At 40.2% G+C, this 16,865-nt stretch overlaps 1 protein-coding gene and 1 non-coding gene across 12 annotated transcripts; one reads left to right on the forward strand and one right to left on the reverse strand.

Annotated features, from left to right (window-relative positions):
- The first annotated feature begins 400 nt into the window (after positions 1 to 400).
- CG42671 (uncharacterized protein) lies at positions 401 to 16,641 on the forward strand. 11 transcript variants are annotated; one of them, NM_001259786.2, is made up of 8 exons: positions 401 to 470; positions 2,482 to 3,178; positions 8,514 to 9,461; positions 9,600 to 10,120; positions 10,889 to 12,464; positions 12,532 to 12,697; positions 13,569 to 13,984; positions 15,009 to 15,531. In NM_001259786.2, the coding sequence occupies exons 2-7, from the start codon at positions 2,725 to 2,727 to the stop codon at positions 13,603 to 13,605; spliced, it is 3,702 nt and encodes a 1,233-aa protein (NP_001246715.1). In that variant the 5' UTR covers positions 401 to 470; positions 2,482 to 2,724; the 3' UTR covers positions 13,606 to 13,984; positions 15,009 to 15,531. The 11 variants fall into 10 exon arrangements, with proteins under 11 accessions (NP_001246715.1, NP_001189084.1, NP_648454.1 ...); NM_001300099.1 differs by lacking the exon at positions 401 to 470 and adding an exon at positions 1,675 to 1,847 and having other exon boundaries at positions 8,511 to 9,461; positions 15,009 to 16,408; NM_001259787.1 differs by lacking the exon at positions 401 to 470 and adding an exon at positions 1,675 to 1,706.
- Positions 14,925 to 15,333, reverse strand: asRNA:CR46050 (antisense RNA:CR46050). The gene has a single exon (NR_133217.1).
- Positions 16,642 to 16,865: the final 224 nt, after the last annotated feature.

Raw genomic sequence — 16,865 nt, forward strand, 5'->3', positions numbered from 1 at the left:
CTATTGCTTGTTAATATCAGTAGAGATCTTATCTATTGATCTTATCTATTGATTATCTATTAATTAAAAAATTATCAAAAGAAGGGCACGGTCATGATAAACTTTGATATATTTTACTGATAACTTATTTATTCTTTGATAATTGAATATGTAAATAATTATTTGGGTTGTTGATTATTTAAATAATTTTTAGAAAATAAATTGGGATAGATAATTATATTCTATTATCAACAATTTTATGGTTAGGTAATTTTTTTTTAATTTCCGGTTTATTATGCTTATTGAGTAAATATGATAAATGTTTACAAATATAAATTTTAAAACTCGAAATGCCGTTAAATGTTGCCAGCCCTAGCTTAACATTGATAGTTTTTATTCTGTTTCTAAGGCACGGTCACACTCAGTCTGATTGGCACAACAAACGAAAAAGTTTGCAATTCCAGGGCGCTTTTTTTTGCTTCATCCAGCAAGTAAATAATACACTTTAAAACCAAATTCTTGTGTGAATCCAAAAAGCAGCTCGTAGAGCAGAGAATAATGCAATAGAATTAGTGAAATGTGAAAAATATGCTAGGAAATGCAAAAGCGAAACAAGTGCACAAATTCAGGGAAGAGAATACAAAAAAAAAAAAAATTGGTGGAGTAAATGCCAATACAAAAAGTGAGAGACACGCGCATTCTTGCTCTCTCTCTGTCTCTCTCTCTTGTTATCATTTTGCGCGGCAATTGTTATTGTTTCGACCATTTGACAATTTTACTGCCTAAATACTTAATTTTAATGCGAATTTTAGTCTATTAATGTGAATTTCTTATGGAATTTGTATGAATACACCTGTTCGCGCGAAAAGCGAGAGTGATCGCAAGTGTTCAAATTAAAAATAGCGTCAGCGTCGCCCATTGAAGGCCACCTGTCGAGTGCACTGCCTGCGGATATTTGTGGCCAGTGAAGCGTGAATCTGCAGAAAGCGCTTCATTCGGCGAATTATGCCATTGTGTTTTGTGTTCTGCTCTGTGTTATTCAACGGGTTAATTAGCTTCTGGCCAGGCCAAAACAATCAATGCGGAGAGCAGACAGTCGAAGAGAGAGAGCGAGCGAAAAATAACTAAGGGGAGGGCTGCCACCTTTTCTTTTCATTGTCTTCGGTTCATTAATACCCCAAAAATATCTCGTGCGTTGTGTTAACCTTAGACAGACAGCTGTATTTATTTTTAAGTAGACAATTATTTTATTTGTTGCTTGGAGGAAAAGTTTGGTTAATAAAGCTAACGCGACAACCCTGAATTGCTCTGGCAACTCCCAGCTGTTTGCTTACTCTCCATGGAGGCAAACACTTTGTTACAGTGCTGCAAACTAAGCTATTTCCAAGCCAAATCTGGCAACTCATAAAAGAAGCTTTTTGCAAATTTTAAAATTATTATTGTAATAACTTTAGAAAAGTAGCATTGGTCAGCGGAAGAAATTAAAATAAAACTATATGCTAGTTTTGTGTTTAAAAAGTATGTTTATTTTTATTTTGCCAGCAAAGGATTTATTAAAAAGTTAAACCTTAGCTATTTATTCGCTAAAAGTGTTGCCAACGGTGGTCAACACTGCCCTCTCTCTCTCTCTCTCTCTCTCTCTCTCTCTCTCACGCCCGTAACGTCACTGTTGGTTTTGGCCAGGCTAACAACGCACACCTGCGACGCTCATTCTTCCCTGAATTGCCGTGAGTAAGCGTTGGGTTGAAAAAGCGAGCGCGTGTCGTGAATCGGAAAATCGAGACAAAGATAAAGAAAAGTTCATTATCACATGCCAGAAGAACAGCGGAAAATAAAGCCGTTGAACAAGTGAAAAACGAAAGGGAAATGCAAGTGAAAAGTCCAATTGGACCCTGCCCTTGAAAGTGTGTATGTGTTGGCCGCAACTGTCTGCGCCTTTGTGTGCGTATGTGTGTGTTTGTGCGTGTGTTCGGTTCCTCCAAAAGTGTTCAATGTAAAAATAAAATATCCGATTAGATTCTCGAGCACAACAAAAGCAACCTTGAAAAGGCAGCCAAGAATCTGCCTTTCTGCTTTTCGGCTATTTATAACCGTTTGGAAATGCCCGACAAGTTATCCAAGTGTCCAATCGGAAAACGCACGTCGCACAATTGAAAACCTCTTGTCCATTTACCTATTCAACGTGTCTCAGTGTTTCCCTCTTCACTTGGGCGTGATCACGCATCCTTAAAGCGAAAATAATAAAAAGAGTTTCAGTTCTTAAAGTTACAGTTGCGGTCAAAATAATAGTTGCATAAAGTCTTATTTGTCTACACGTCGAAAATTCAAGTACTGCACATGGATTTAAAATCAATAGATACGTTTAATATGTGACAAATCAATAAGTTTCAAAGTTTTCGAAACATTCTATTCAAAATATGATTAATGTTTTATTGAATAGTTATCTTAACCATTATTATTTCGACTGCAACTGAGTGTCCATTTCACACCTCATTTTGTTAGGTAAAAAAAACAACCACTGGAATTCACTTTACGCACAAAAAGAACTTTAGAACGCAGCAGGATGTGGAAAGCGTAGGAAAAAAAGGTAGTAGACAACACGCAACGAAGGCCGGAAAAGGTGGAAATGACTCGCTAATTAATTAGCTAAGTAGGCAAAGGAAAAGCGGCGGAAAAAAGGTGTACCATCTAAGCCAACAATAAATTCCGATTTGTTGCAAAATTTATACCGAGCCAAGGCTTAAAATGACATCATACGCAAATGACACAACGACAGCAGCAGCAGCAACAACGGCCACATCGGCCGCAGCAACATCATCGGATGGCGCAGCAGAGGCGGCAACTACAGCTGTCGCCGCCCACCAATCAGCTGTGGGGGGCGTGGCGCCATCAGCTGATACATCCAAAGTCAAGAGCCGCGACAATTTGTCCATTGGCCGCGGCCAATATGTCGATGACGATGGCAACAGCAGCGATGGTCGCGAAAAGGCCGACACAACACCGGAAAATATCAAGAAAATCGCCGAAATCATTGACAGTCCAGATGGCACGACCTCGGCCAACTCGCCAATACCCTCCCCCCGACATGTCCAGCTCAGGAATCCAATGAATCCCGGCTTCGTGGGCCTCGGCGCAGCAATCGATGACTCCTGTGGCAAGTTCTGCCTTGGCAAGCCGCCACCATCGCCGGCCGAGAAAGGTGAGCAATAGAGAGATGTACAGTGTTACCTTCTTAATAGTCCTGAAATGAATGCTCATGCTTGCAACAAACCTTACACTCTTTGGGTTTTCTACTTCAAAGCCATATCATATGTTGTAAATTTTAATTAATTTTTAGTTAATGTTGATAATGATGTGGTGGGTTCATCTGGGGTTACAAACTCAGCTCTTTACATTTATGATGACTGGGATATTTTCTGCAGTTGATAGGGTTGTAGATTTTTATTAACTTTATTGTAAAAACTCGTTTGAAAAACGATTAACATACCAAAAAGCGTGAACAGTATTTACAAATTACAGAGTCTATTATTGACTAGTATTTTTTAAAAGATCTTTAACCGGAGAAATCTATTCAGGCTTCTTAGTCTAATCTTTAAATATTTGGTATCCTCAAAACTGTTGCAATATCTTGGCCAAGCTAAAGAAATTGGGTTGTATTGCTAAGAGATACAGCGGCAACCGCAAAGCCCGGCGACAATTGATGGCTAATTTAGCCATGGTGGTTTGTTGTTGCTCTTGCTTTTGTTGATCCAGGTTGCGGCTTGTCTTTGCTTTTTTCATTGTTAATTTGAATTTTTAATGAAGTTATTTTGTGCGAGTCTCTGGCCACGACTAAGCGCAAATATTTATTGCAATAGTCATGCCTGGCACTCACACACAAACATACCCTCAAACACACCTCGGATTGGCACAGTGGGCCGCGTTTAGCTGAAAAGCAAGTTCTCGATTCTGGTTTCGAGAAAGTGGAACGGGATCAATAGCCTGCGAAAGCGGCTATGTGACATCAGCTGCGCGGTATTTCATATTTATGGTGCTATGACACCAAAACTATGAAGTTGCTAATCTGGAGTTGAATGAATATATGTTTCTCCATTCGGAATTCCCGGAAACATTGATTTCAAGCTCTATTTTTTTATGCCACTTCTAATGGCAGCAGATAAAAGATAGGAAAATGAAGTACTAATTCACGAAGAATTACGAATTTCACGAACTATAAGAACTTTATATTTAAAACTTTAGTTTCTCGTTACATGCAACATAAATTCGATGTGTGTGCTCATAAATTTCACATGTGATGTTTTGTGCAACAATGCTGCGCACAACATTTAACAACAATTATAAATAGAAGCAATATAGAATGTTAATTTAGGCCTGTTTATTTTTTCTTTAATCGCATGTTTACAAGTTCAAAAACATTGATTGATTTATCTGTTCGGCATTAAATGGTTCTCAAGTGTTGCAACTAATTTCCTATTAAATTGGCTTGATTCCAAAACTCAGCACAACACAAAATTTAATACAAAATGTAAAAAAAAAACTTGGTCGACACAGTGGTTTAAGCAGACAAAAGTGAGTTTTTAAATATTATGGCTTTCAATGCAAATTTCCAGACAAGGCATGTGCTAAAAGGTAAACAACTTTCAACTTTCAGATACAGATACAGATCGTATATTTAGGAATAACCAGCTGATTTGTTGGCCAAGAGCATCGCTCGGCTTGCCTGCAATCCTTTGTTTTCAATTAAATGATTTTGCCCCATATTTTTGGCGAGCTTGAAACGCAGAAATAAAAGGCAGCCAGGAATGGATCGCAGTAACCTCCGATCGATCAACGCCCGCAGCTGTGGAGCTGAGTCATCCACAACCACTTCCAGATACTCGGACGCAAATCTGCTTCACTTTTTGGAGTATTCATTCGGTTGTATTTTTTTTTGCCAACGAGTTGCGTGCAAGGAATGAAAATGTGTGCGATAATGACGGCGACTGCTATAATTGTGTAAGATTTGGCAAGCGCTGCGAATTGAAATCAAAACTGATAAACAACATTGAGAAATTGTAGATTTATGAAAAACAAATCGCGTCACTTGATGATGAAGGGAAAATCGAGTAGCCGGGGGCCTGGGAATTTAGGTTTCATTTCAAGTGTCGCTGACAATGAGTGCCAAGGTATAAAAACCAACGCAGCGAATAGAGGGTATTATGTCACCAGCTTAAATGATTCATTATATTGAAATGCCGCAGGGTATTCGAAAGTGTTACTCTTTGCAGCGGTCTTTCAGATTAAACTGGAATATTGAATATGAAGTATATTTTGTTTATAAGTAAACACCCAGTCACGTGCCATTTTATAGAGTTAATATGAATTCTTTACATTTTGTTTGCGTTTCCCATTCGCACATACCACCAATCCAATCAAAATTTAAGGCATTCATTCTTGGCCAGCGGCCAAGAATCAAACAGATTCGGAACAAATCTCTTCGTTTTGGCCTTGTTCCCAATTTGATTATGATTTGGGCACGCCCAATTAGTTGTATTATTAAATTTGTAGGTTCTTGATTTTGCCGTCAAGACCTGTCTCTAAAGTATTTCAGCAATTTTGTATTAAAGAATAAATTTAAAATTTAGAGTAGATCGCAAGACATTTAATATTTGTGGCCATGATCAAATGGACTTCAATATGCTTTTAAATGTAAAAATACTGATGATTACTTTCTGGCAAAAATGGAAAACAAAAATCTCATTGAACCACTCTTCTCGATTTTCTTTCCAATTTTCTGCTTCTCAAGTATATATTTAAATGCTCGGTAAAATCGAAATAATCACCGATAACAAGACACAACAAATGGCCGCCAGTCGATGACCTCATTCGCAGATGACAAATGATGATCATCACCGATTGCTTTCACTGGTGTCGCCGAGCGGCTAAGAAGTATAAATAAATTGTTAATAACATTTATTTAAATGTGAGAAACTGACCCCATCGAAAGGCAAAACCGAAATGGAGGTGTAACTAAAAGATCACACAATGAAATCATATATATAATATAGACAAATTGATCGGTGATGACGTAAGCTCCGAATGCAATTAGCGAAGCTAATTGAAAACCAATTGGCAGCGTGAGAGATTTGGTTATCAATTTACGTTTTGCATTCGCTCGATTATGTTAAACTGCACATTTGCCAGTCCAAAAATGGTTTAAACTCAGAGTTAGTGAAATGTAAATGATCAAAAATGATCAGCAGGCGGTCGCACAATTTCCCATACTAGACTTTCCCAAAACAACAACAATAGTAGCTAGCTAGCTGACCGACAAAAATTAACCAAAAAAATATATATATACGTATATGTATATATATATTGCACTCCAGCTTTATTTTGCTTTATTTATTGCGAAAAGTAAAAGCGACTACACAATCGGCCAACAAATAAGAGCAAACAAAAGACTTTTAAACGAGCACTACAACTCGACACACGGTCTATTCCACGGGCAATGGGCAACAGTAATAATAATGGCAATAATACCCGACATTTGTGTGTTGTGCCAACAGTTTTCAATTGTTGGCCCATTGCAAATGCGGCGGCTCATAAAAAGGCAAAAGGGTAGTGAGGGGTAGTGCTGAACGATAACTCGATAGAAGACATTTTTTTTTATGGCCATGCACAGTGGGCAGCGTAATTACCGTTAGTCAGTTGTTACCAATAGCGGTCTATTGTCTATCGCCGATTGCCATATACTTCCTGCCAAATTAGATTGCAAATTTTGTGTTCCAACAAGCGAATAATGTGGTTCTGGTTTTCCGCCAACTTAGAACTTTTCTGCCTAACTAACTAGCTATTTAAGTATTAGATCTAGTTAATATAAGGTTCGTAAATCGTTTGTGCTCTATTTACTATAAACAATAGATCACTTAACTTTAAGGCTTGATGACAATAGATGCTTAAGATGTCGCAGTTTCACAAAGTGTGCTATATTAGGTTTAAAAATGTATAAGAAGTAGAAAATATTTTCAATTAGAATAACTTTGATATGAGATATAAATATGAAGTATTAGCCAAGTTTGTGGGAAATTGAGAACAAAGAAATTATGCACATCGTTTGCTGGACTTCCCTTTATGATTTCGATTGAGCACTTGCATCTGAGGTTGATATCTATGAATCTTGTTTTGGGATACAATTACAGTAACAAGTTAATTTGTACCAATGAAAGCTTAATCCGGAAAATGTTTTCTGTTAGTACAACAAAAATATTGTCCATTTAAAGTACAGCAATTTTCTGCAGCGATGCACAAGATGAAAAACACTAATTAGAAATGCTTAACTAGTAATTACTTGGGTGTATTATTTGCAAGCTATTCGAATGAAGAAGATGCATATACATACTACATATATGTATCTTCTTTTAATTTCAAACCAATGCTAATGATGATACATTATCACCTTGACTCCCCATTTAATTGCCCATCTGCATACTAATATTAATGGTTACCAAAGAAATATATGTGTTGCTTCGTGACCGAAAACTTGTGCAAAATAAGGCTGTGAGATCTATGGTAAATATGAATATGGATATGGTATTTGAAATATATTTTCATGGCAAGCGAAACGGAAGTTCTACGGCCAGCAAAGTTTGGCAGAGCGTAAAAGTTTTGTGGGTCTTCCCCCAGTGGAACAACCGCCCCTTACCAAATACCACTATACCATATAGTTGGTAAAAGAACCTGCAATTGACCGAAATCACCGAACTCTAACCTTCACTTGCCGGGCAACCGACTGCCTTATATAGAGTACGTGTGGAAGCTACCCATCCATAGATCACGATTCTGAGAGGCGGCCCCCTAGATGGTCGCCCACCTCTCCACTCGGCATTGTATGTGCTTGTGCCACTTCGCGTGGCAGAGCTGAAAGCAAATTGTTTGATTTTCTTTTTGCCCGTGCTTTGGCCGCGGAAATGTATAGAAATCGGCTAGCGGAAGCGGTGATGGATTTCCCCCGGCTGCAGGTGGGCGTTTCGGGGCCCTTGAATCGGATGAACTTCAGGGAATGCGCCATTTGTACACCTAGAGATTGTCATCCGGAATGCAGGTTGATTGCCTTTTTCCTTAACTGTCTCTCGAAGCTGGAATATCCAGAACACAGATGTTACTTTGCGGTTTAATATTTGAGAAGCTACATAATTAAGTTGGTTCTAAAGTTTGACGGTTACTAAAACTTACTAATTGGACTTGTGCATATATGTAGATTATATGTATATACATTTTATTTACATATATATTCAAATTATCTATTATATATCTGATTTACACCACATTACCTCTGATCCGCTCCCGAATTCCTTCGTTTTGCTGCACTTCATCCATCTATTTTTCTCGTCCGCTTGCCACTTCAGTTGAGTTCAGTTTAATTTACGCCAGCAGCTTAGTTTCGTTTTCACCGCTTAAACGCTAATAATAAAAATAATAATATTAACTGTAAATAAATGCTAATTTAATTGTATGCCTGTTTGCTTCTTTTCTTTTCTATTCCATTGCAGCAGCTGCGGCACAAAGCAGAGCGAACCAGCAACATGGCACTCCGCCAGGCAACAGCAACAGCAGCAACTCCAACCATAAATCGGCGGCGGCTGTTGAGGAGGAGAACTCGAGCGAGTCGAACACAACCACAAAGGCATCGCTGGCCTTCACCATTGATCATTTCGATGCCTCCGAGAACGATTCTGCGGCACAGGCGGCGCGCTACAAGAACATGATGGAACGTTTCCAGAATCGTCACAAGCGCGGTGCCTCCATGTCCAAGCTGGAGACGGAGAAGGATAACACGACGGCCACATCGAACAGCGGACGGCAGTCGCAGAGGAGCAGTTTGGATGCTGGCAGCAGCATGGCGGACGATGTCTCCTCCCTGACAGCAGCCACGCCCAGCAGCGAACAGGCGCCACCGGTGCAGGTGAAGATGCGAGTGCGGGATCGTAGCGCCTCCCGGGTGCGAGATGCCTCGAAGCGGCACAGTTGGTCGCCCAGGAGCTCGGCCAACGCGACCGAAGCTGTTGCAGCACCTGCACCCAGACCCGCTAGTCGCTCGAAACTGCCACCTCCGCCGGCGGCGACCAAGGGTACCTCCAACATGGTGGCCAACCGCACGGCCAATCAGTTCACACCTCGCTCCACCGCCATGCAGCTGGCCCTGCGCCAGGTGGAGATGCTGTGTCCACAGCCACCGCTAGTGGATGGCAAACCGTCGGCCGAGAACGATGCAGTCAGCGAGGCAGGCACCTACACCCTCGACGGGGACAACTATACGGAGGAGCAGAAGGATCTCATGAACATCGATAGAAATTTAAAGGAGGCGGCCGCAAAGCAGCGACCCAAGCAATTGCCAGTTAAGTCCAGTCGTGGCAGCAATGTCCTCGAGGTCAACTACTACCACGAAACGCCGCTGCAAGAACAGCTGCCACAGCAATTGCCAGCACAGAGGAGTTCCACAGGTCAGAAAACTGATTTAGAAGTATTTATATATAATAGAAAGTTATAATTTACGTTCGATGATGAAAGATTTGTGTGAACCAGAGTTCAATGAGTTTCCTTAATTGAGCACACACTGATTACCGTTTATTTTTCCGCAGGTGCCTATCTGGATCAACTCAAGAGTCGCGTGCTGCGTCAGCAGGTTCCCCTATCGCCTCCAACTCCCCCGTCGCCGGCGGCGGATATGGGCTGCTTTACCAGTGTGACCACCAGTGGAGTGCTGGCCAAACAGCGCGCCTTGGATACCCATCCGAAGCTCAGTCGACACTCGCACAGCTTGTCCACCTCGCAGATCGACAGCTCCGAGTATGTTAGCAATGAGGCTAAACTTAGGCACACGCAAGCCTTGTCCGGATCGGCCACCGATCGCCAGAAGGCCGAGTATCGACTAAATGTGTTCACCACCAGCAACAATCAGCAGCACCAGTTGCCGGATACACCCACCACGCCCACGCAGAGCTCGGAGGCCGCATTGCTGCAGACGGCACAGACCAAGCAGGATTGGATCCAGGAGTGGGCGCGCAATGCGCGTGCCAGGAGCCTGGCGCAGGATGTGAGCGGCACGAGCGCCGCTCGCCGGAAGCAGCAACAACAGCAGCAGGCACAAGCGCAGGCACAGGTAAGCTAGTCAACCGGTTTTGCACCGGATTTTGGGCAAGCTTCTTTGATAAGTAATTTATGGAAAATCCCATTTTATTGGCATAATCTTGTCTGGCTAGTTTCGGGTGCTAAATGAGTCACCCTAAAAAATTCAACGGAGTATAAAATGTGTTTTACTTTTTTAAGAATATAGAACAGAATGTATGCAACAATAACTTCTATAACACAGTTTCGTTTGAATAACTCGCTTTATTATGATGTAGTCGCAGTCATTGGAAATGTGATTTAACAAATAATTAGCGATATTTGCTATGTTCAAGTGACGTTGTGCTATTTAGCTGGCATTGTTTACCTCATCCTATTAACAGATTAGATTGCTGAAATGATTCATCACAGTGATCTAATGGATAAAACATACAATGCAAAATTTGTATATAAAATTAAAATTATTGTTTGAAATTTTAGTTACATTAAAAGAATAATAATCATCATAATTCAAACATAACAACAATTTAAAGGATCAATTTTGTGAGATAAATTTGAGGGCAAAATGTTTGTATATAAATTTTAAATTTTACATTTGTTTTACATATGTAAAATATACGTGAAGTAAAGACTGTCTTAGCACGGACACAAACCCATTTACAAAGCAAGCCATAAATGAAGTACTCTTTTTTGGGCTTAATTACAGAAAAAATGAGGAATGGGATTAATGAGGAAAACTGTTTGTTAAACTGTTTCTCTATACATAGAATTGGTTACTAATATTCCTTTCTTTAAATTTCAGCAACTGATGACGCGCAGCTATAATTGCTCCGACACGGGAGGCGATTCCTTGACGGACGACAGCCTCAGTTTGTACAACCAGCAGCGGCAGTATGCGGCGGCAGCCAAGCTCAATCGCAATCTGGCGGAGCGGTATCGCCTACTGGGCGACTGTGACTACGCCAGCGATCCGGCGCTGTGCAGCCATGGCGGTGGTGGAGGTGGACAGGTGCTGGAACCAGGTTACAAGCCACCAAAGAGTCCCAGCAAGATACCCTCGCCGCTGCACACGCTGGGACGTGCGCGCAGTGCCAGTCGCTCGCGCCCGTCAACGGATGCATACTTGGAGCAAACGGCTGCGGCTATAAGTAATCTCCAGCAGTCACTTTCGCGCAGAAGTTCGGTTAAGTCACCGGCTCAGAGCAGTCCGCAGCATAGTCTGGAATCGGGAATGGGTGCCGGAGCTGGCGGTGGCTATAGACGATCTCCGCTCCATCGAGCGCTCATGACCAGCAGCATCAATGAGGCGCAGCTGCAGCTGCTCACCAGTGGCGAGTATCTGCTGAAGCAATTGCGTCGCCGGAAAAACTCCCTGGAGTATGATCCTAGCCAGGAAGTGGAGCATGTTGAGCCAGCAGCTGCTCCCTTGTCGCCGCTGCGTCGATCGAGTAGCTTCCAGCAGCAGCAGGGTCAGCCACCTGTGCGTCAGGCGCGTCCCAATTTCCAGAACCTCTACACACCGCCTGCTGCCCGTCATGCCCACGCCTTGAGCACCGTTCACCAGCAGCAGCAGCTTAAGAAATCCGCCAGCAGCAACAATTTTGAGCAGGCTTACAGCGACTATGACAACGAGTTGCAGTATTATATAAACGATGAGGATGAAATGGGCACTACTGGCGCTTACTACTCCAGCAACGAGGAGGAGGAGGCTGTGGAGAATCACGAAGATCAGGGCGCCGTGCCGCTAAGTAACACACGCATGAACAAGGCACTGCTAATGCGGATCGAGAGGAGCAAACAGAGGGTGGCTGGAACACAGGCGCCGGCCAAACCAACCTCAGCACCAGCGGGAAAGCTGAGCATGGCACAAAGCGGTGCTGGTTTGGTGGCCTGCCCAAATACTCCCGAAATGCCTCGCCGGGGAATTAAGAGTGCGCCCCGAGCAGCTCCAGGATCGGGCAATCGAGTCGCCCGTCAGTCAATGCCCAGGGAGACGAGTCTCAGTCGACTGGCACAGCAGGTGCCCAGTTCTCTGGCCAATGCCAAGAAGCAGCTGCTCCAAACTGCCAATGCTGGTGTCACCTCCAATTCGAGGGATCAGCGTGTTCAGCCCAAATACATGGACATTTCCAAGTACAAGTCGGCGCAATCCAACAACTTTTTGCGTAAGAACGATGCCAAGAGCACTCTGAAGCCAGCAGATCAAATGAAACGAAGTCCCAGTGCCTCATCCATGGGTCTGAGTCGCGGCGAGGGAACGCGAGCCAGTAACCGGAGTGTGCGCAGTGCTGCCTCCGCGATGAATACCAGTACAACGTCACTGGGTGGCGGAAATCCAGGATCACGAAACTCGTCTGCCATTCGTCGCGATGCGTCAGGTAAGCTAACATTCCCACATTCATTCCCATTTCAAATAATTTGCTAAAAACATTTCTTTTAAAATAGTAAACAAGCAAAAAGAGGCCGAAATGGCCATGTGGAAGCGTCGATCTACCTATGATCCCATGAAGGCAGCAGCCGAGGATCGCCGCAAGAAGGAGGAAGCGCGACGTGCCCAAAACGAAGCTCAGCGACAGATCAACGATGACGTTGATGAAATACCTTTCGAAAGGTAAATTCTATGGGCATCACTTGCCAAAGTTTTTCTGATAAATAGCCTGCTTTAGGTGACTTTCCTTGTGTTTAACTCCCTCAGATAATAGATCTATAGTTATTATTAGACATCGTTACAAATATGTATCTTATAAGAACAGCAAAGCAAGGCCCTAAACTTAAATGAAATTAAAAGGTTTCACAATCTTTACCTGCAAAATATTTAAATTTTTTTAACAGATCGTTACTATTCTCCATTGAAGAGTTCCTTTAGAAGGTATTACTAAATGAAATAATCATGTTTTCTTATAAATGTAAAGCTAAATATTTCAATATGTTCTCAAAAGTCTCATTCTCTTAGATTAGAGTAGATCAACTTACATATATAAGCTCATGAAATATTTACGTGTTGTTATAAACAAGACTAGGCCATAGAGGTCTAAATTTTAGTATACTATTTTGTAATTATTTTTAACATACTTTCAATTATCTGAATTTGATTTGTATCCTTTACTTTGGTTCTTTTATTAGCTTAAGGTTGTGGGTAATCTCGCGGCTAGAGGTAAAGGTGCGTTCTGGAAATAGACAACTATTTTAGTAATAATTCAACTATCTCTCATGACTCACATCTAGATGAAATTTATAATTTTTTCCTAATTTGTACTTACATAAGTAGTGGCCAAGTAACGAGTTCAGTATTGAATTTGTAACGTAACACCGCTCAGTTAAATCGGATGTATAGGAACTATGTCGTAAATGATCCAGCGCATTCTGTACTTATGATTTTGCTAATTGATTTCTTCTCTTTTAATTTCTGTACACCCCAACCACACAACAAACACCAACACTACCTATCAACACAACGAAAACAATCCAATAACCATCGGTAGACCATCACGCTCCCACTACCGCCGTGGACAATTATGACCAACGGATGGTGTGCTAGTTACCGATTTTTGAGTCATCAACCTACCACTAAACATTCAGTTGACTATCTTTCCACGAAACCAAACAAGAAAAAAAAGAAAACCAAATACTTTCCACTACAAAAACATGCCACACGATCTAACATGGTGCAAGCAGCAGCGGCAGCAGCAGATTGTATCACTAGAATCCAAATCTAGTGTCAGATACAATCGCCGAATCGAATCGAATCGAACAACGATCATTTTGAGAACGGATCTAACTCGCGTAGTATCCACAAAGAAAATAAAAAAAACGATTTTCCAATGCAACGACAACTAGAATGAAATGCTTAGTAACGACAGCCAACCCGAAGCCAAATGTGGGGCTATCATTTGCCAATGTAATAGAGCAATCTTTATCAAAAATGTCGTAGTATTATTGTTAAATATTTATGCATACAACTCAATCATTTCGTTGTTGTTCGCCGTTGTGCAATTGTCTCGACCAATTTGTTTGTTCGTCAGTTCGTTAGTTACTTTGTCTTGTGCGGCTTCATTTGGTTTTTATTTGGCTGAGCAACGAATTCGACCAATAAAATGCTCTCGAAGATTGAAAAACTAACCGCATCAATTCTAACTTCATAAAACATTTAAAGGTCTCCTCATGGTGATTATGTTTTTGTACAGCACGAAATATAATCATTTTTGGGCGCATTCCTTACTAAATTTGCATTAGTAGCGCATCGTAGAAATTGAAAATGAGGTGATAAACCATTGATTAAAGTGTTCTATGAAAAATTATACGAAATGCTCACTTTATTATTCCATTAGTCTACTGAAAGTTTAAAGTTCCTGTTCCAATTAATATGCTTCTTTAAGATGTAATTTCTTACTTGTCCTAACGTTAGATGGCTCGTTATTATCAATTACGATTTTTCATACCATCACTGAAACAATCGGTTATTAAACCTCAATTTGCAATTTTCGAATCTTTCAAAATTGTAAAATCCTCCGTGTGCTCTGGCAACTTCGAAAAAATCTTCATTATTCTGTAAATTGCTGCAACCAAAACTACTTAACCCACCATTTAACATTATTAGTTAGTTCTCAAGTGTACAAATGTTTGTCCCGTTTATTGCCTAACCTAAACATCGCATTCAACATGCCACTCCTTAACTAACCTAACCAAGCTAATCCCGAAACCTGCTAACCACACCAAAAGTCAGTCAGTAGACCAAGCTAACACATAGACAAATATTAAACGCTTTCTTAGAACTCGCTAGTAATAAAACTCACCTGAGATCGAGAAAGAACACACTTCACATGCCATTCAAATTGATTGCATTCCGAATTGTGCATTTATTCAAAATAATCCTAACCGCTCTATTTGATTGAAATATTAACTTAAGTTCTCCATACACACAGTGTGCTGCGCCCAGCCAACAATATGACCATCACGAGCGGAGGCAACAGCTACAGTCCTCGAAACTCCGTGGAAAACGACGCCTGGACGCTTGGTGAATCCTCCGAGTATGGTGAATATCCCGATGACTACGATGAAAACGATGAGGAGCACGGCGATGAGGATATTGACTACGTTGGCCAGGAATCCGACGATGTTTTCGAAACGGAATCTGGAGAGGCTGCAGTTCAGGGCGCACAGTAGACAACTAGGCAACTAAACAAAACACAAACCAGCAACAGTGATAAATAATTCGATATATACATAACTCTATATATATATATATGTATAACATATTGTATTTCTTAGCGATTGATGAAGTATATCGCTTAGCCGACATGATTTTCCCTTGGCTTGTTCGAACTATTTAAATGAAGTTTTGTATTTTGAAAACAGAAGATCATCGAATAATGCAATAAACTGAACACGCTAAGTGAAAATGTTACTTCAGCTTTGTCCACATGATGTAGTGGAATATGTTTTTTTATGTTTAAAATGTATTTTATTGCTGAAATATTCATTTCATGAGTTAAATTCGACAAACAAACGATTGTTTCCAAAAAAAAAAGTTGCAAAAGCTGGAAGGCGTTCTAAAATTGTACAAACGTAACTTTATAAACAAAATATGCTTTGAATTGATATTCTAGCATTGTCGACTTTGGTGCAAATAACTTAAATATTATACGGAAAAAATACTCAGATGTGTCCTAGGCTTTGTGAAGAGTTTGAAATGACTGCAATCAAGTGCTAAACGAAACAATGTAATTTTAAGAATTGCTTACCCAAAACATCGGTAAAACTGACCAAGAGGAATTGAATTGTTTTGTAATCTGAGCTAAAATTTAAAGCCTTCGAGATCGGCTCTTTCTTTGCCCAAAACACGATTATCGGGACTTTGTTTGTTTTTGGTAAGAATTTGTGGTTACTCATGAACTCATGTCTGTAGGTTTTTATATACAATACATATATGCGAACACACGATGGAAGGTAGCTTACATAACAAATTACGATACTGTCTAGTTTTATATATGCATACAATGAGTACACTAGCCGAGTATTTCTTATACAGACTAGCTTAGTAATATGTAAAAGGAGCATATGTGGTATTCGCTTTTAAACAAACTAAATTGTTAAATTAGTTATTCTTTCAAGCAAACCGAATACGATCAGATGTCGTACTGTGGTGTCGGTGTCCATAATTGCAAAACAAACTAACTGCTCGCTGGATTTTAGTTAATTTTAAAACAATTGTATTCTTGCAGCTGCTTTTCTAAACAATAACTACAAATGCCCAAGTCAGCTTAAGCAATAGACAATATACAATAAACAAAGACTTTTTTTTCTAAACAGCAAATGTCCAACTAAAAATTCAGAAGCAGTTGAAACGTTTTTAAAAATGATTATTTAAAATAAATATGTATTTTAAAATAACAAAATTGTAACGCAAGAAAACTAAGAATTAACCGTCTGAAACGTTTTTAAAATTGTATATTTTAGGATTTCAACTGAGATGAATGAATTGTTTTTTGTATTGCGTCCTATTTCTTGTTATTTTATTTCTCCAATAATTTTAGATAAACCAAAATAAACGATGACAAAAATAAACAAATTTGAAGAAACAAAAGTGTTGTTTGGATTAAAAATATTTGCAGGTTCAACGTCCTCCAATAAATTTAAATGAGCTTATGAAAAAATGCCAAAATTATAATGAAAATCGCAGACTTTATATGAAAACGCAATCCTGCTTTCTATCAGTTTCAGTTTTAATTTATTAATTTTCGGACTATTTTTTTTATAGATTCGGCTTATGCATATTAGAT

Source organism: Drosophila melanogaster, chromosome 3L (assembly GCF_000001215.4).
Source record: "Drosophila melanogaster chromosome 3L".
Lineage (NCBI taxonomy): Eukaryota > Metazoa > Arthropoda > Insecta > Diptera > Drosophilidae > Drosophila > Drosophila melanogaster.